General features: G+C 42.5%; 1 protein-coding gene across 6 annotated transcripts in view; it reads left to right on the top strand.

Moving 5' to 3' along the window:
• The window catches only part of spire1a (spire-type actin nucleation factor 1a), a 74,729-nt gene extending 55,924 nt beyond the window's left edge, over positions 1 to 18,805 (top strand). For 2 of the 6 annotated variants that reach the window (XM_015357994.2, XM_015358000.2), the window contains 9 exons: positions 2,626 to 2,798; positions 3,257 to 3,347; positions 3,788 to 3,957; positions 4,409 to 4,582; positions 9,101 to 9,238; positions 9,680 to 9,750; positions 11,113 to 11,140; positions 11,986 to 12,131; positions 12,825 to 18,805. In XM_015357994.2, coding sequence (XP_015213480.2) covers positions 2,626 to 2,798; positions 3,257 to 3,347; positions 3,788 to 3,957; positions 4,409 to 4,582; positions 9,101 to 9,238; positions 9,680 to 9,750; positions 11,113 to 11,140; positions 11,986 to 12,131; positions 12,825 to 13,071 — 1,238 coding nt within the window. In that variant the 3' untranslated portion in view covers positions 13,072 to 18,805. Of the gene's footprint in view, positions 1 to 2,625; positions 2,799 to 3,256; positions 3,348 to 3,787; positions 3,958 to 4,408; positions 4,583 to 6,705; positions 6,739 to 9,100; positions 9,239 to 9,679; positions 9,751 to 11,112; positions 11,141 to 11,985; positions 12,132 to 12,824 lie in introns of all 6 variants that reach the window. The other 4 variants (XM_015357996.2, XM_015357997.2, XM_015357998.2 and 1 more) reach the window with 4 other exon arrangements.
• The last annotated feature ends 216 nt before the right edge of the window (positions 18,806 to 19,021 follow it).

Raw genomic sequence — 19,021 nt, 5'->3', positions numbered from 1 at the left:
TGTTGGAATCAATTTTTCAAAAGTATTTTGTTCTCCTGTAGGATAGTTTTCTATTTTAACTCTTTTTTTGGGGGGGTTAATATATGTCAGAAATGTACACTTCATAATCTTAATGTCTTGCAGCTTTGTGTGTCAATAAATGTCAGAGCTAACAACACATCTGAAAAGAGACGGCATCCAGGGATGTCTTAGGAGGGCTTGATTGAACCCATAATCCTGCCAAACCACATCCACCTTGTTTTTTGCAATATGAATTTAAAATAGACCAGCATCTGGGATTTAAGCAGAGGACAGAGATGAAACCCTAGCCACGCTGTTTGTATAAGGAAACGTCTCTTGTTCTCGGTTTTAAGTACACTATGCAGTTTCTCTTTGTATCCTTCGGATCATGTTTCACTCCTGAGTCAGTGAAGTAAGGTAAATACTTATCCCATGACACTCCCAGTCTATTTAAGAAACATTTGGCGTCCTGTCTATTGAACTGTAGATACCAATGTCAGTTGGTATTATTTCTGACATTAGGCATAGTATTAAGGTTTGTTCTTAGTCTAGTTGTCTACACATGTATCTTGGTGCCAATATAAAGCGCTAACTGATGTCATAAGGAAATATTTCATTTGCTTGTTTCCATACTCAGACGAAGGTAAAAAATATTACTTTCTATACCATTTGTACCTTGTTTCTTAAAGCAATGCGTTGGTCAGAGTGTGTAGTTATTATCAGACTCCTGTTCCTGTTCATGTGTCTTCTATGGCCATCTCGCTTATTTTTTCCTGCAATTAAGAAATTGTTCACCCCGTGGCACCCCAGACCTCATTTTTGTACAATTGTTTGATGTCTTTGTTGTGCGATGCGTAGAAAACAAATGGTGGAAATCTACAGCCTGTACTCTCAATGGTTCATCTCACAGGAAATTCATGGTCCTGCAATTCAGGTTTCATGCACAGCCATGAATATATGTAGGGAAAGAATGTCGATGTTATGAGCTTAAGACTGGTTGTATTCACATCTTAAGGTGGTGAGCTGGCAGCAGATGTCTGGTGAAGGAGATTGGGTCCTGCTTTTTCTAGTTCTCCGTAATCTTTTAGTCTAGTTTATTCCAAGTGAGTAATATCTCAGTAATGTTTGCAACGTGCCTTCTTTGTTTGCAGATCATAAGATGCCCAGGCTCAGTGAGGGGCTGTGTGTCCTCCTCTTTGAGAAATCCCACCCAGTGGCATGATCGTGTGATAGAGCTGCAGCAGGACTGGGAATGCGTACTTGGAAAGGAATAGCTGTCCTGGAGCTCTCTGAATGTCAGATGCTCCTTGTTGGAAAAATGAACTATTTCTTAGAAAATTGTTATATCTGCTTTGAGCACTGTGTGAAAGTAATTAGTCCAATCAGTCAGATTATAATTCAGATAGAGAAGATAACCCTTGAATGTGTAAAAGGATCTAATAATAATTCCTTACATTTATATAGCGCTTTTCTGGACACTCCACTCAAAGCGCTTTACAGGTAATGGGGACCCCCCTCCATTACCAGTGTGCAGCCCCACCTGGATGATGCAGCAGCAGCCATAGTGCACCAGTACACTCCCCACACACCAGCTCTCAGTGGGGAGGAGAACAGAGTGATGAAGCCAGTTCAGAGAGGGGGGTTATTAGGAGGCCATGATTGGTAAAGGCCAGGGGGAAATTTGGCCAGGAGACTGAAGTAACACCCCTACTCTTTTTGAGACATGCCCTGGGATTTTTAATGACCACAGAGAGTCGGGACCTTTGTTTAAGTCTCATCCAAAGGACGATGCCTTTTTACAGCATAGTGTCCCCATCACTATACTGGAGCATTACACATATACTGCAGGGTGAGCGCCCCCTGCTGGCCCCACTAACACCTCTTCCAGCAGCAACCTTACTGTTTCCCAGGTCTCCCATCCAGGTACTGACCAGGCTCACACCTGCTGAGCTTCAACGGGTTGCTAGTTGCGAGTTGCAGTGTGATCTCTTTTGAAGATATGCTAATGAAATGGCAAAGGTCTTGGTTCATATGTTTTCTGATTAAACCCTTGTGGACCAAGCTCAAACTGTTAGTTTGTTTTTTTTTGGTGGCTTTTAAGCCCCTGATGCCCCAAAGGTGTGGATCCATGGGAGCTGAAGGGATGGGTTAGTTTGACATTGCCAAAAGACTGCAGTACATCATGAGGAAAGAATCGCAGTAGGCCCGTTGACTTCAAGTGCCCTCTACCTTCCAAGACCTGCAGTGTTCATTGTTGTGTGGGTGTCCCAGTGTTTAGGGGACAATATGCATCGGTTCTCCAGATGTGTTGATACCCCTTGTATACCCTGCTTTGAAGAGTGCAGGCAGCATAAATGTTCCTGTTAATGGAGTAGCATAGGTCATCAGTCGGGAATGTTTTCTGTGGTTCTGTAACTCAAGTACAGTAGTTGACATTAAAAAAATGAGGTTTGGAAAGAATATTGTGCAAGCGCAAGAGCTGCTTCACATACTGTAGGACAGAAAGAAAGAAGCGTTTAGGGTACAGGGTTTGTTTTTAAACACTAAGTCCTTTAGGGGTAGGACTCAAGCCTGTTGCCCCAGTGGCATGAAGGAGCCGGAACGTAAATCGTATGTTTTTTGCAGATGTGTCCTCCACTCCGGAACCTCCCCGAAGGGGCGGAGCCAGTGCGCTGGCCAATGGAAAGCTGCCAGCTCAGAGTCAGCGGAATGGGGTGGGCGGGGCTCAGGCAACCATCCAGAGGAAGAGGCTGCTGAAAGCACCAACCCTCGCAGAGCTGGACAGCTCTGACTCAGAGGTATACCAGCCTGCAGCAGTGGAGTGTTTCAAGCCTTTTATTCCCATTACAAATGGGCGTAATTACAAATGTGTACTTTATTCAAAGGGTCTCGAATTTGTGCCCATTTACATAGCTGGGTATTTATCCAGAGCAATTCAGGTAAAGTTACTTGCTAAAGGGTACAACAGCAGTGTTTCAGCTGGGATTTGAACCCACAACCTCTTAGTTACAAGCCCAGAACAAGTCGTGTTGTCAGTTGTCATGGTGTCTTGTTTGACCAAGGCTTCTACCTTTTTTTTAACAAAGGAAAAGCAACTGAATGAGAGACAATGAAACAATCAACAGCATAGTCACAACGCAAGCATTCCTTTGTGCATTTATTCAACACTGAGCATCTTAAAACGAAACAGGTCTTAGTGTAGAAATGTTGTTTTATTTCCCACTGCGCTTGTGTTCACTCGGTGCCTGTGTTCCAGGAGGAGACCACTCGGATGTCTGTCAGTAGCTCCAGTATGTCCACATCGCAGGTGGATGACATGTCTCCCGACTCTGCTGTCGGCAGAAAAAGTGAGCCTTTTTTCTCTTGCATAACACTGCAGCGTTGGCAATGTGCACCCACACAGAGCGTTTCTGCAGCGCTGTGTCGAGTAGGTGTACTGAACAGAAGCCCAGGGGGATATCAAATGAATATTTAACATTTTAATTTACAGGAATTCAGATTTCAACTTCCACACTTCTCATCTAGCCCTTAACATTTAAAGGCCTGATCAAATCCTGAACCAGAACGGAAACCGCAACATCATTACAGATCAAGTTTTGAGCTGGCCTGTTTTGTTACATAAACCAAAATCCACCAAGACCCCGTGTTTGTGTGGGATGCGTGTTGAATCCAGGAGTTATTTTGTCCTTGGTATTGTCTCCTTTTAGGAATTATTTGTAAGTTTAACCGTTTTTTTCCCCCCCCTTGCACAACCTTGTCACTCTCGTGCTACAATCTCGGGGACAAGATCCGGTTGTCTCTGTCGCCTCTCCAGCTCCTCCGAAGTTCCTTCCCATCTCCTCCACCCCCCAGCCCGAGAGACGCCAGCCCCCCCAGAGGAGGCACTCCATCGAAAAGGAGACCCCCACGAACGTACGGCAGTTCATGCCCCCTTCACGACAGAGCTCCAAGTCTCTTGTAAGTACCTCAGGCTGACATGCGTCATAAACCCAATAAGGATGGTCGGTTTTGTGACTTGGGTGTCCAGGATGCCTAGCTTTTTAGTAGTGCAGGAACAGGCCTGCCAGACTAAAGCTGCTAACCTCTGAACAGAAACAGCCTGCACCAAACAGAACAAGAGGCCACTTCACCTTTTTTGTCTGACGAATTTACGATTTACATTTCAGTTGTAATGTTGCTTTTTTCTGTATTATATTGTTGTTCTGCTGTTGTCTTGAGTCCAGGGCAGCCTGTTTTCGTACATGAGACGTATGTGTAGGTCACCGTTATTCCTGCTAAAAAAGTCTGGTGTCGCCACTTACCTCTGAGCAGCGAGTAACAGAATCTAGTGCCGATCGTGTAAGAATGCATGAAGATGACGTGACCGTATCTCTGACTAAACCCCTCCCTCGTTATGTCTATTGCTCAGGTCACAAGGATATTGGGTTTTTTTCCAAGGATCCCATTGTGCCCCAGTAACTCGGCTCTGCAGACAGTCTCTTTCCTGAGCTCGCATCCTTTTGAGGCGTCTGTGTTCGGTGTAGTGGGGGCTGTGTACTCTCTGTGTGAGGGAGTTTTCTTCAGCAGGTGGAAACGCAGAAAGGTTTGCCTCTTTGATGTAGCACTGGCTTAGAATCCACCGCTCTCTCGCTTCTGTCTGCTTTCTGATCACGTCGACGCCTAAGCTCTGTTGCTGTGTGCAAAACTCACAAGCTTAGGTGGCACTGTCAATCTGATGATTGATCATTCTTTGCTGTGGGGTAATATGATCAACACCATCACTGCCGTCTTTTCAAAAACAGAAACAACCTGCTTTTCTTTGCTTGATTTGAGCTATAGCAGTAAGGACTGTGTTACCAGAGAGCCTGCACTTGGGGAAGAAAGCAATGACCCTAATGAGTTTGTCCTCACTGAAGTCTGAGTTGGTAAATAAGCCTGTTGCTGCTGATTCTGCCACAGTGCTGAAGAGATTTTAGTGTGAAAATAAATAGTAGTCTTGTTCTCCTTAATCAGTGTAATGCTGTTTATACAGAGCACCAACAGTGAATAATCCTACAATGCTGGTAATCTAGCAATGTTTATAAGGATGCAGAGTTTTAACTTTGATCTTAACACAGAGTGATATTTTTTATTTCACACATCCTTAATGTTAAGTTATTTGTGATACATCAGGAAATATCTATCCAAGATGCATAATCTACAAGTATAATAATGACCGTCACATTTAGATATGGGTACTTAAGGCAGTCATAATGTACAGTATGTGTTTAAATTGGTGACTGACTATTAATTGCAACAATGCATTGTTTCCAGATGTGAGAACAGCTGAGTGGTCATTATCACAGAATTGTAGTTCTTGATTTATCTCTGTGACTGTAAATGATGAGAGTGTGAGTGAGCTGCTGAATGTAGCGGAGAGAGAGAACAAGGTTTACCATACCCTCTAACCCTCTACTGGGGTGTTATCTGCCATCTGGGGGAACAGTGAGGATTATGGAAGAGCTCAAGCTGTCCAATTGTTTCTGGGAGCTGAAGAAACTGGCACATTAGCTGCAGTTCCCACTCCAACAATACAGGAAGGACCGTTTTCCGCAGAAAGCTAATGGAAATCAGTCTGTGTATTCAGGACTTCTCCGACATACTATAACCAGACAGTAACAGTAAATCCTTGTGCACTCCTATCTTTTGTGAAAAACACAATGTGTAAGACACTAAACTAGGAATATGAGGGATAGAAAATGGAAAAGTAACACAAAATAACAGGGGAGTTAAGGTTTTTGGCATAAGCTTTTTTTTCTGAACAGCACAGATTTTTTTTTATCAACTCCAACCTGCCAAATAAAAATGGCTTTAAGAACAAATTAGTGTTTGGCAAGAATGTTAAATATCATTGTTTATTATTCATTGTCTACGTGTCTTTTGCCATTTTTTAGTCATTCACACTAGCATTTACATTTTTTCCCCAATATGGATAATCTCACAGCCTCGTTCCAAGAATGATAACCTCTGCTATACAAATACCTATATGACTTTTTGTCGTTTAACAAAAAAGAACAACTGTTTTCATCTAAAATACATTAAAGCCTTTGGGGGTGGCACAATTATACATTATGGTGGCTGGCAGCTTCAGGTCCTGAGTTCAATTACAGCCCCGGGCGTCTGCCTGCGTGGAGTTTTCATGCACTGCGCAGGTTGGCGCAGGTTTTCACTGAGCGCGCTGTTTTCTCCCGCTGCCCGATGACTGTTGATTGACTGTTCGAAGTTGCCCTTTTCTTTGTGGCCCCCAAGATGAATGGTGTCCAGCAGAGAACAGTCGTCTCCGGACAGGGAAGAGCCCTCTGTCCCGCCCTGTGCTCTGTGCTTCTGCGATAGGCTGCTACCTTCAACCTTCAGGATAATCAACTGCTTTATCTACTTTATAGTGGCGCCTCTGATGGCTCTGACTCTCCAGTTCTTTGAATTTGGTTGCAGTGAGGATGAGCAAACTGCTCGGTCTGGCGTTCCGTTACAAAAGTGAACCCCAAGAAATACTTCATTCTAGAAAATAAATCACACGGTCACTTCTTTGACCTCCAGGAAGGGCAGGGAATGCAACTCTTGCATTTGAGATGCTTCTTTCTGGCAAGATCCCTTGATTGTACCACTACAAGGAGGCTTTGAGGGGTGTGGCTCAATCGGTAGCTTAAGTATGTGCTGCTTACAAGTGTCATTTATCCCAATGATCAGGAGCGTGTTGAGATGGACAGCAGGAATAAGCCGGTATGTCCTGTAAACCTCCATCTTTCCTGGGATACTAACACAATGCATATCTCTGCATTACGCCAGCTTGTACACAACCTAACTAAGGGTGTTTGCAAAACATAGTTGCCAATATGTTGAGATCCAAGAGATGTGAGATGTGAGATTTTATCTTTCTAAACCGCGCAGTGAGGGAAAATGTCTAAAACGAAGAGCATTTACAGCAAATTGCAGTTGTTTAATTGGTAGAATCTGTGAAGCACATGTTGGCAACTATAACTCTAGATGTGCAGGGAAGCTAAGGGTGTGAAATTATCTCCTTTTCTATGTTTAGCTTCATCACATTGTAGTTTGAGCAAGAAAAGTTTTTTAAAATGTTCTTGACCCAGAGTAAAAGAATTGTTCTGTAGATGTGTACAGCATGTGTGTATGCAGTCTTCAGGAAAAGAACATATTTATAATTCAGGCATATTTTTCTCTTGAATCCTTAAATGAAATTAAGACATTCTCGTTTACTATGTTACAACAATTTGGATATGCATACAGTACCACATGCTTCCAAAATTCTGCATCTGTTGCAACCAGCTGATCTTCTGCAATACACACAGTCATCATAATGGACATGTCACTTCAGAGGCCTTCAGTTGTCTGTGGGCTGTTCCTGTTTTCTTGCCCTTGAGGCACCCCCACACAAAAAAAAACAAAGGGGTTCAGGTTATACTGAATACTGCAGTTAAGTCTGATGTTGAACACAGTGTATTGTAACAATCAAATCACAGACCTCAAAATTCAACTGAGAGTACATATTGGAGAAGTTAAATAAACTACCTCAGCCTTTTTTATAGAGAATGATAAAAGAGATGTCCTTTCATGAATACTGTCTTCGCATACATGATTACTGTTGAAAGGTCAGTTAATACCACAGCACTTTTTTCTGTTTTTTTTTTATGTGGCTTCTTCAGGTACAATATAAATATTAAATTGATAGAAATATAATTTTGGTTTTATGCTACTTCCTGGTACACTTAACTTTTTTTTTACCCTGGGGAAATAGAGCATTATTCCAAAATCCTGCATGGGGACTCCTGTAGCTTTGATGATGTCAGCTGATGGTGAAGGTGTCTATCAGCACAGGGTTTTCCAGCCTCTGGGTGTGCTGTGCTGGTTGTGGTGATCTACTTGTAACACAGGAGACTTTTCCTGACTCTACCCTGTGAGTCTGGATTTCTCTTACCAGTGAAGTCACATGTGGCATGGCAGCCGGGGTCCCACAAAGGACAGACTGATAAAACATGGTAATCAGTAGCTACTACAGATTTCATATGGCATCTGTCCCAGTGTACACTATACCACAATGTAATGGAAGTTTTACCTTATTGTAGAAAAGAAATCCCTTCCATCTTTATCAGCAGTTCCCGCAGGATTCTGTGGAAATTTAAGAAACTAAGCGATAGAAAAAGGTGTATTATGTGAGATTTAAAAAAAAAAAGATTTGTCAGGAACATCTGTTTTGTACTGATATTACATTAAACATGCATTTAATCACCTCATTCTCTCTAGGTCACGTTAAATAGGCAACATAATTCTGAACCATCTCTTCTTTCCGTATGTACCTCCCAGGGAAAGCTTTTTGGGAGCTGTATTTCAAATGTTAGTTGGATACAGTGACGAAATTACGTAAACGTGAAACTTGGCTTTTCAACCAGATTGAGCCCAGATCCCGAAATGATCTGTGACTGCTAAAAATGCATAGAGGCTGCTGTGTCATACCACCACAGTACATTCAAGCGCACTTTGAAGCAGGAGTTCAGTTTGCCAGCAGACTGAAATTAATGGGGCTCAATTCCAGTGATTTAATTTTCAGGGCTTTTGCAGTCTACACTGTGGTAGACTGAAAATCGTATGCTGTGACATCCCCAGTAGCTCTACAATCTGATGTAACAGTCACATTTTTCCTTTATTCTATTTTATTATACACGTTTTGAATCATTTGACAATTTTATCTTTAAATTTCTTACTGCACTGACATTCCCAGCTTTCAAAATACTTTTGCAGTTCACTGGTAAGTGTAAGCAATGAAACTTGATTTTTTTTTTCTTCTGCAAAAAATACTAGACACGAGAAAACTTTATGGCTAATAAGGCTGTTTTAAATGTTTCTTTTATTTTCTGCACGATTACAATGTTGCGATGAATACAAGCCTTTATCCAATATCACTTGATAGCCTTCTTTGGTTCCCTTGACACACAGGGATTGTCATCTGAGGTCAGTCTGAAAGCCATTTCCCTTACTGTGGGACCCTGAGCTGCTGGCCTGGACAGCTGAAGCCCAGGCTCAAGAGCTAAGCCCTGGTTGTTATGGTGACGAGGCCTGTGTGTTTCAGGAGGAGTTCTGTTACCCAGTGGAGTGCCTGGCCCTGACAGTGGAGGAGGTGATGCACATCAGGCAGGTTCTGGTGAAGGCAGAGCTGGAGAAGTTCCAGCAGTACAAGGATGTTTACAATGCACTGAAGAAAGGCAAGGTGAGACACATTTCAAATACTTGTGAGGTAGCTTGTAGCTCTCCTGTTAGGGTTTAGATATGAATACTTTGAATTTTGCACTTTGTGGGTTTATTTTCCTCTATTAAAGTGGGGCTCGTGCAGATATTGCCAAATGCAATGCGGTACTAAAATAATACAGGCATAGTTCTTCTGGAAAAAGAAAGAAAAAATGGATTTGGAAATGTTTATAGGGTAAAGCAGTCCCCTTCCTGCTTTTTGTTTGTGTAATGTGCTCTGAAATAATAATTGAATTGAAAGTAATACAAAACAAGTACAAATGAGAAAACGTAAATTGACCGCCTCTTAAAAATAGCAAAGGAAAAGAAAAGACTGCATTTCTTGTGGGCTGATCCGTGACGTACGTAGAATCTGGGAGCATGTGCTGATCGGAAATGACCATTTCAATTTCTTTTCCTGCAGCTGTGTTTCTGCTGCAGAACTAAAAGATTCTCCCTCTTCACTTGGTCCTACACCTGCCAGTTTTGCAAAAGGTAATTCACTCAGTTATGGAAGTCTAAGATGGGAGTAACCTGTTCGTTTGACCTCAGCTGGCCTCCCAGTGAGAGCTGCTGACACTAAAAGTGACGCCTGCTTTGAAGATTTCTCATATAAAGTCAGAAACGGATAGATGTTAAACTCGGTATCCTCAGGCAGTGGTGTGGCCATTAGCACTGCTGCCTGGAGATATCTGGGATTTGTGGCCATTGCATGTGACAGTGTTTCTTCCAAAGTCCCAGCGATCTGTGTAGGTTTGATTGGCTACTTCATCTTGTGATTCCCAAGGTCCATCACAGGAGTCAGTGGCGAAGAGAGTTGGGCAACTTGTCTTGTTTCTCTGTCCTGTCATGACTGGTCATTATGCTCTGGATGGAGTCAATTATAATTCCTTACATTTATATACCGCTTGCCTAGATACTCCACTCAAAGCGTTTTCTAGGTAATGGTGACTCTCCTCCACCATCACCAGCGTGCAGCCCCACCTGGGTGATTTACTGGCAACCAAAGTGTGCCAGTACGCTCCCCACACAATAGCTATCAGTGAGGAAGAGAGCAGAGTGATGAGGCCAGTTCAGAGATGGGGATTATTAGGAGACCATGGTTGGTAAAGGCCAAGGGGATATTTGGCCAGGATGCCAGCGTAACACCCCTAGTCTTTTCGAGAAACACCCTGGGATTTTTAATGTCCATAGAGAGTCAGTACCTCTGTTTTCGTCTAATCCAAAGGACAGCAACTTTTTACGACAGTTCCTCGTCGCTATACTGGGGCATTAGGGCCCACACAGACTGCAGGGTGAGTGCCCCCTACTGGCCCACTAACGCCTCTTTCAACAACAACCTTAGCTTTCCCAGGAGGTCTCACATCTGCTGAGCTTCCGTGGGTTGTCAGTTGTGCGTTGCAGGGTGATAATATGGCCGCTGGCTAGCTTCTTCCAAGTCAAGTATTTAACATGGATAGACAGTGTCCTAATTAAAGAGATTTTTTTTCTTTTCTGAATTTCATCTGGATGGAAAGTTGCGAGCAGAAGCATTTCACACTTCATCGTTCTCCAGCTGTGTGCAGTCGACCCGTGTCAGTGACGCACATCAGTCAGGAGCTGTTTGTACAGCGGTCTCAGACATCGTATCTGTTGTCTGTGGCTGGAAACCCGGGCATGGACTTTTGGGGGACGAGAATTGCCTGCAAAATTATCAATATTTACGTGAAAATGATTTTTTTTTGGTCACATCGTTTTCAACTTACAGAACCAATTTTAATGATAATTTAACACATTTACCAGCATTGCACCATGTTTCAGTGAGGAAGTTGATGTACAGTTTTGGATTTGAAATTCTTTTCTTTCTGTCCCATATAGGCCAGTTTGCTCACAGTGTTGTAAGAAGGTAGGTCAAGCTCCATAATTATATATTTTAAACTTCTCTTAATACATCCATTTATAGCATCTTGAATGCTGGTTTTCTTTAGTTTTAAGGATTATATAAAATCTGCCTGAAAACTCTTGATAGTAGGGTTTGATCCCATTGACAAGAGTCCTGCGAGTATTTAAAAAGCATGAGATTGTGCTGTAATGCTGTGTGTGACTTGTGTTTCGAGCAGATTCCCATATCCTTCAGTCTGCTCGTGTCATCTTTCCTTCAGTTCTTGTATTTTCACTGTGTAGGGTAAGCCCTGTGCTTGCAGGAAAAAAAAAAAACTTCCATGTTTTAGAGTATGTGACATTTCAGAGCAACTGCAAACAGTGGGAGCTACGTTCTGTGATAAAACTAGTATTCCCATACCAAGTATATTCTAGTAGGGAGCTGCATTAGCATGCGTAGGCTGCAAAGGAACAGGTAGCGGGTTTATTCAGTGCTCAAAAGAAAAGAAGGTGTATCACACCTGAAGAAAGCTCCACAGCTGAAACGTTCCCTTTCCTTACTTTTCTTTTCAGCATGGAATAAACCCGCTGCCCGTTCCCAAGTATATTCTGTACATTTTGCATTGAGATATACGCCCAATTGGTGTTCTTCTAAACATGCTTCTGAACATTTATTGTAACTCAGAAGGCTGTTCTGATGTGTACAAGCCTTTGGCAGGGAGAGAGGGTAGCAGGAAACGGCATGTTTGATTTCCGGAAAGATTTGCGGTAGACTAACTTCAAAACCTCACCGAGTGGAGCTGAGATTTCTCACAGCCCTGCTGCTGCGGCCTCTGCCTTCCTGCTGACGCTGTGCTCTCTGCGGAACAGATGAGGCTCCCCTCCAAGCCATACGCCAACCTGCCTATCTACTCTCTGGGCTCCTCGGCCTTGCAGAAGGAGGAGGCCATCCCTAAACCTGAGAGACCCTCCACCAGCCATCACCGGCACCACAGTCTGCACAGGACTGTCTCCAGGTACACCTGCGCGCGGCACGGAGCCCAGATCCTTCAAGCCTGTGCAGTACGTGCCACTGAGAGCCAGGTGGAAGCGTAGTACTGTGTGCTTTGAAAAGCAAAAATATGTGATGTCAGCAATTCAGTTTAGTACACTGAATTAGGCTCATTGTTCCGTTTCCAATGAAGTGGTATTTAGTTTGGAATAACCTGATTTGGACAACAGGCATGCAAGGTTTGAGGAGGTATATACAGTAAAGGAGATATACTGTAATAGAGTGAAGTGTTGGCAAAGTCTGCCTAGGATGCAAATGTGTTGTGAGACATGATTGTAGTAGTTGGAGTAGCCAGAGGGGGAGTGTGTGTGAGTGTCACAACAAGGCGGCTCCTAAGCTGGATTTAATAAATCCCTGATAAAAGCTCAGAAAATGAAGTCTGTTTCTTGTAGTATTTTCTCTTAGCAGTAGGTCTACAACAGAACCAGAAGAAAGGTATAACAGGGGGGCTGATTTGTAGGGAAAATTCCATTTCAGATGTGTGCTGTAGGCTCTTGTATCTCCTTCTGGATTTACTGACTGGTGACGTTGCTCAGCTGCCCTGGAAAGGATAAGTGAAGCCAGTTTCCTCAGCTCTGTGCCCCAGTACCCGACGCGCACAGGATCAGGGGGAAGGCATGGCCGGGACGATCCTGTATGTCCCGTTCTGATCTTTCAGGTTGTCCAAGTCGGAGAGGTCGAGGGAGGAGCTGGAGCTGCCCAGGGAGCTGACGGAGGACTGGCGCACCATGGAGGTGTGCGTGGACTGTAAGAAGTTCATCTCGGAGATCATCTCCTCCAGCAAGCGCAGCCTCTCGCTGGCCACCAAGCGGGCGCGCTTGAAACGCAAGACGCAGTCCTTCTACATGTCCTCCCCCAACGCCGCCGAGTATCGGCCCTCCGAGAGGACTATCAAAGAGGTGTAGAGCTGTGCCTTTGCTTCCCCTCGTCGTCGGGCCGCCCGGTGGCAGAGCGGATGGTCTGTCTGCGGATGAAGAGGCGAGCGATCCAGCCAAGTTTTTGTTACCATTTCTCAGTTTTTCGAGGCGGCAGAGGGCATGCCTGGTCCGATGAAACAGGCAGTTGTTCACTCGTGACTGAATCGGACACGGAAGAAAGACTCTTTTTTTCCCTCTTATTAGCAGCTCTTCCAATCAAAGGAATGAAAAAAAAAACGTTGAATTTGCTCTGTAAGTGTTGTAAATAACCTTGTTGCTCGACCCTCCTTTTCCCCTCTCCCCTGTCCGAATGAAAAGGCCCCATCAGGAATGCGGAGTGCGAGAACCACAGCATGATGGGGCGTTCCCCACGCTCTCCCTCTCAGGAAATCGGAGCTGTCCCACTGGCTTTTCCTAATATCTGTGGCTGGCCACCTTGTAAGACAATGAATGAGCACAACTTCGTCTCTCGCCAGATGGAAACTGTTGAAGACTTAGGTGCATGAAGCACATTATTTTTTTAACAATAAGGCAAAGAGGAACGGCCGTGTGGTTTTCTATAAATCGGAGTAAGGTTTAAAACTGAAAATGCGTTGTTTTTAATGTGCAGTGCCAAGGGCTACTGGAGAGTGAAGCAGTTTAAATCCTCTGCTACATAAATGACACAGAGGATACCATCAATATACTGTATGTACAGAAATATTCCATGCATATTACCATGCACTACATTTCTCATCAGAACGTTTTCTCCTAGTTTAATATACGTGGAAATATTGTTTTTAGATATACATAGAAGAAAACTTCAGCACTTGTGGTTGGTTGAGGGGGACTTGAACTAAAATCGAAAATGTACAGTGATGTTGTCTCGCAGACACCTGTGACACCTGTGAAAAACTCTGGTCTGTGGCTTAATGAACATAGAATTCTATGGATATCAGACCTTGAAATGTTACTTTTAAATGGATTTCAAAAGTCAAGATATTCTGGGTTTTTAAATTCTTTCATCAATAATGCAATCCATTGCTTTGTATCTACAGCCCACTAGCTGTACATTTTTTAAACGAATATCCTGCTCCAATGAGTTGCATGCGATTGAATTAGCCCTTGCTTGTTTTTAAAGGAGTTCTGTCTACCGTACAAGCAGTCCCTGATAAGATAATTATCACGCAGTATGCGAGATGGAGTGCTAGGCTGATGATCAGCTGCCTTGGTGAAGAAGAGCTAGTAGCCATTAAGCTCTTCCATTGGTTTCACTATCTGGTTTGTGGATCAAGACTTGTGATAGATATTAAGATGCTGTGCCAGAGAGAGTGCAACCAGATTGATAATGTAATACATGAAAATGCTGGACCACATTTGATGCACATTTTAGATTTTAAAAACCTCTGCCATGAAATCATAATTGCAATTGCAGCTTCTGCACTATTTTCTAATGATGAATTACCGGAAAATAAGGTGGTAAGTCGTCATTGGAAAGGCTGTTCCATTTTAGTCCCGTTCATGAAATGCAGTTATAGAGGCACTGATGTTTAGATTTAGATGTAACTCAGAGCATCGTAGAAAAAGTCCTCTTAGACTCTGCTTTGCAGGGACCAAAATTCACATTATCAGGTATAGCACTAGACTGACTCATGGTTGATTGATTCATTAATCTGGGCGCCATCCATCTAGGATTCCAACTCGAAACACTTTTGCATTGTTGACAGACTCCACACTTTTGTGTTTTGTGTTTCGCAAAACAAAGAGAATTAGGCAGAAAGAGGGTGAGTGTTGAAGAATTCAAATCTAGATTATCTGATATTTTGAAATTGCAGTGTTACGGCATCTGGTGACTCTGATTTGGCCTAATTAATGTTTTTCTTACATCATTCAAACCTTTCTGCTCAGATGAGGGGTTGCGTGCTCACAACAGCACAAAGGTCCAGGCTGCTACTCCAGGCTGAGGTGGGCGTATTGAATTGTCGTAAGGCTAAGGATAAACACTAAGCCTTCCACTCTGCTGGGTTGCCTTCCCACTTCTGAAACATGTTAGAAATGAGTTTGCATTTGCGTCTGTGGAATGGATGTGAGTACAATTAGGTGTGTCGTGCTAAATTCATTTTAGTTCTGAAAATCTTGTCTAGTGCCAAAACCTTCATTGCTGGTGTGGATGGTGCAGAATGGAGCCCAGATGTAATTTTCCCTGTAAATACCTTGTAATGAATTTGCATATGAACTCAAGGGGAGAGACAGGCTTGATCTATGCTGCTCACAGCAGGTCATTGAGAGCAGCGATGTGTAGGATATTTTTGTGTATATGCTGTATATCATAATGGTATTGTCTTAAGATATTGACCTACTGAGGTGTCTTTAAGATTGTGTAGAATTGTTTATTATTATTTATCTTACTGATATTATGATTATTATGATTATTATTATTGATGTTATTACTGTTTTTTTATTTAATACTAATCTCTTTTCCCAGTGATGATTGCACTGGAGCAGCACTTTTATTGGGTACCATGAAATGCTTTTTTCTTTTAAACTTTTTTGTTTTGTGCATGAAGGGTAGAAAAGAGAATCTGGCCTCCTGAAACTGCATAGCAAAACAGCACCTGATTTCCACTACTGTTTTACTGGGGGACTGGAGGGGAGGCAGCTTGTGTTGTCTTTTCTGTCCTTAAAAGACATGTGTTTTGAGACTTTTCTGTCCGTTACTGATGACCCTGTTTCCTCAGAAATGGAATCAACTGGAATCTTTTAGGTCCACTTTTACTTTTATCATTCCTTACGTCTTTTCCTCCCTCCAGAAGCATGGCTGTAGGTGGTACTTAGGAGTGTGGAGCCCTATAAACACTCCTGTGAGCAGAGGGCAGAAGTTCATATATCACGGGCAGTTTGATTTCATGCTTGCATGCCCAGGCTTGTGTAGGTTTTAACATATTGATAGTATTGGAGAAACTCCTGAGTTCTTGCTTTTCTTGGGTCTGCAGGTCCCACCCATAGATTAACAATTTTGGATGTACCGGGGATTCAGTTTTATTAAAAAAAAATTAAAAAAAAAAGGAGAATCCATATATTCTGTTAATTGAAAAGTGTATTTTGATCTCATAAGTTAGTTACAGCAAAGTCCAGGGGTGTTCCGTTTCTGCAGTGCCAGTGAAGTATTGCAGAATTGGTGTTTTCTGAGCTGCTTCGATGCGTCGTTTCCAGTTGACCGTTATTGCACTTAGTACCTGGGTCTCTGACCACAGTTTAACAACTGCAAGTCCTGTATGTCTGTCATTTTATGGAGTCATTTGTTTGCCGTTTGCATTTGGCTGGGAACCAGTCTTGGAAAATTACGTTCAGTTTTTCCTTTCGAGTGTCCCTGCTGCCGCAGTGGAGCTGGTGAGATAGAGGGTGCCAGCACTCGGCACTCAACAGATTTCTTTTGCGTGTTTATGCTCCTTTTTTACCCAAGTATTTTCCAAGAGACCAACCTAGATGTGTGCACCCTTAACGCACTCTCAAGGACAGTGTTTTTAAAGACATGCTCTTTCCATAGAGTTAACTACCTGGCCTGTGTGAAGTCTTAAGTAAATTTGCTAATAAACGATATTTCTTCCTGTGCTAAGCTGTTTAGGATTTTTCGTTTCACTTCCTCGTCTGCCTGGCCTGTCAGGCGTGTGAAGCCACCCTCGTTGGCAAGCTCAGAAACATGCCAGGCAGTCCAGTTAACTGTGTGTCACTCTCAGCCTAGTTTGTGGATTTTCCTTCAACTCCTTCTTTGACTTTTGAGAATGAAACTGGTACAGGGTGTGTGTTTCGTCACCAAGATGGTTCTTATTAACCTGTTTGTTGTGTGTTGCAATGTTCATGATTCATACAAACAGCAGGGGGAAAAAAGTGTATGTCAAAGGAAAACCATGACTACTGGACATGACTATTGTAGAGCTACTTTAATGAATCAATACTCTAATTGTAATTTGCTACTTTAATTAGTGCTGCTGAAGTTACCACATCTTCCACATCCATGGTTTTGGAGAGCAGGACCACTACAGTGTGTAGTTTTCAAATTATTTTAAAAACCCTGATCCCCCCCCCATTCCCCATAAACATTTCTGCAATGTTAGTTGCAGCAGCTGAATCTCTTTGGTTGAATCAGCCTATTAGTGACCAATTTATTATTTTCACCTGCATCAGGGCTCTTGAGACAGTATTTCTGAGAAAAAAAAAGGCGAAACAGCTTAACATTTATATAAAAAAAAGGTTTTAGCATTGAAATGTTTATTTTTCACAAAGTATTGAAAGTTAAAACAAAGGTTTTTGCATAACATATACGATCGATCAATATATATATATACCATAACATAAGATGAAAATTAATGGATTGACAGGGCCAGAAGAACCTTTTTTGCCAGCAGGAATATGATGAATACTAGAATACCACTGAATGCCCTGTGGTTATGTTATTTGTACATGACGGTAAAGGCCATACAGAAAATATTGCAGGCCATTTCCCCTACTGTGAGAATTTAACATTCCCCCTGAAATTCTACTCATGGAAATGATAATTTTTGTTTTTAGTGTTTGGAATGCTGTACATTACTTTATTTGCTTATGATGTTTAACCCTTGTTTCTCGAGCATTATGATTTTGATGAACAGCAGTACGTTCACCCATTTTAATTGTGCTGGTGATGGCCGTCGAAATGAAGCGTCAGTCTCCTAAGAAGATACCCTGCATTCGTTTAGGATTCAGTTTATTTAGTTCTGCAAGTTATTGGCGACACCATGAAAGTATGACGGCCATGGAAATCTTTGCGCAGATGTGTGAAAACAACAGGTTTGCGTCTGAGGGGAGCCGGGGATGTCGAGAATCAGAAAAGGGGTGGCGCAGACGTCAAAGTACTTGTACGTCTGCATGTTTCATACTCGTAGACTGTAAATCGCTTCGGTTGCTCTCAGCATTTAATCCTCACACCCAGACAAGAGGGAACTGAGAAACCGACTCCGCAAATCTCTTAAGACGAGTCATTTTTCCTTCGGTTTAGCGGCAGTGCATTTTTCCAGCTTGACTATTAACGTGGAGATCTGGGACGTTCAAATTTGTCCTTGAAGTTAAATTTGATTTGAAAATGATCACTGGTCATTTTCATTTTAAACATTTCGTTTGACTTGAACCATTACCGGTCAACTCTTCAGTAAGGATACAGCTTCCAAATTATCTGAGGGGTGGGAATCTCTCATCCTAACTCTTCACAGTTAACCCTCTGGACGACCACCTATAGTACATTTGATGTGGGGAAAGTATGAAGTGTAATTGTTCAGAAATCCCAACAACCGCATAATTCATCATAGAACAGCACCACGTTTAACTGCCGGCAAAAAGCTAGTTTTTCTGAAAGACTGCGGTAAAAGTTTGTACAGTATGAATTGGGAATTTCCGATTTGATTCATTAACGATCCCTTGATTTGAAGGGTTAAGGCAGACAAAGACATTCCCTCGGGTTCCAAAGATGTAGCCCCAGTATGACTGGATTTTTTTTTAAAACGCGGAAGATGATTATTTTTTTCTAAACGTAGGATGCTATAGAGAGGTTAAAAAAAACTAAGACTCGCAGCCTGTGGCACGGTTAATGATCTTCTTCCTCCTGATGCAGCTGTGACTGTGCATGTAACTAATGTTTAGCTTGTAACTTCAAATTGTAGCGGTGATTTTTTTTTAAAAAAAAGATAATAAAAACGGCAATACAATTCTCCTTAGCGTGGCCGCATTTTTTTATGTGCGTTTGTCAGCAGTTGGTTTTATTTTCTTCCTGCCTTCAGAGATTCAATGACGAATCTAGAGAACGGTGACTTAAATTGCTCAAGACCGAGATCTACACTGTGTTTCAGGCCCCTTGCCTCTTTTAAATAGCTCATGATGGGTTATGGAGATCTGTTCGCCTGGAAAGACTTCGATGCCCTCGATGACT

The sequence above is a fragment of the Lepisosteus oculatus genome, chromosome 10 (assembly GCF_040954835.1).
Source record: "Lepisosteus oculatus isolate fLepOcu1 chromosome 10, fLepOcu1.hap2, whole genome shotgun sequence".
In the NCBI taxonomy this organism is placed as follows: Eukaryota; Metazoa; Chordata; class Actinopteri; order Semionotiformes; family Lepisosteidae; genus Lepisosteus; species Lepisosteus oculatus.
Note: the sequence above shows the minus strand (reverse complement) of the source record. Positions and strands in the feature narration are given on the sequence as shown.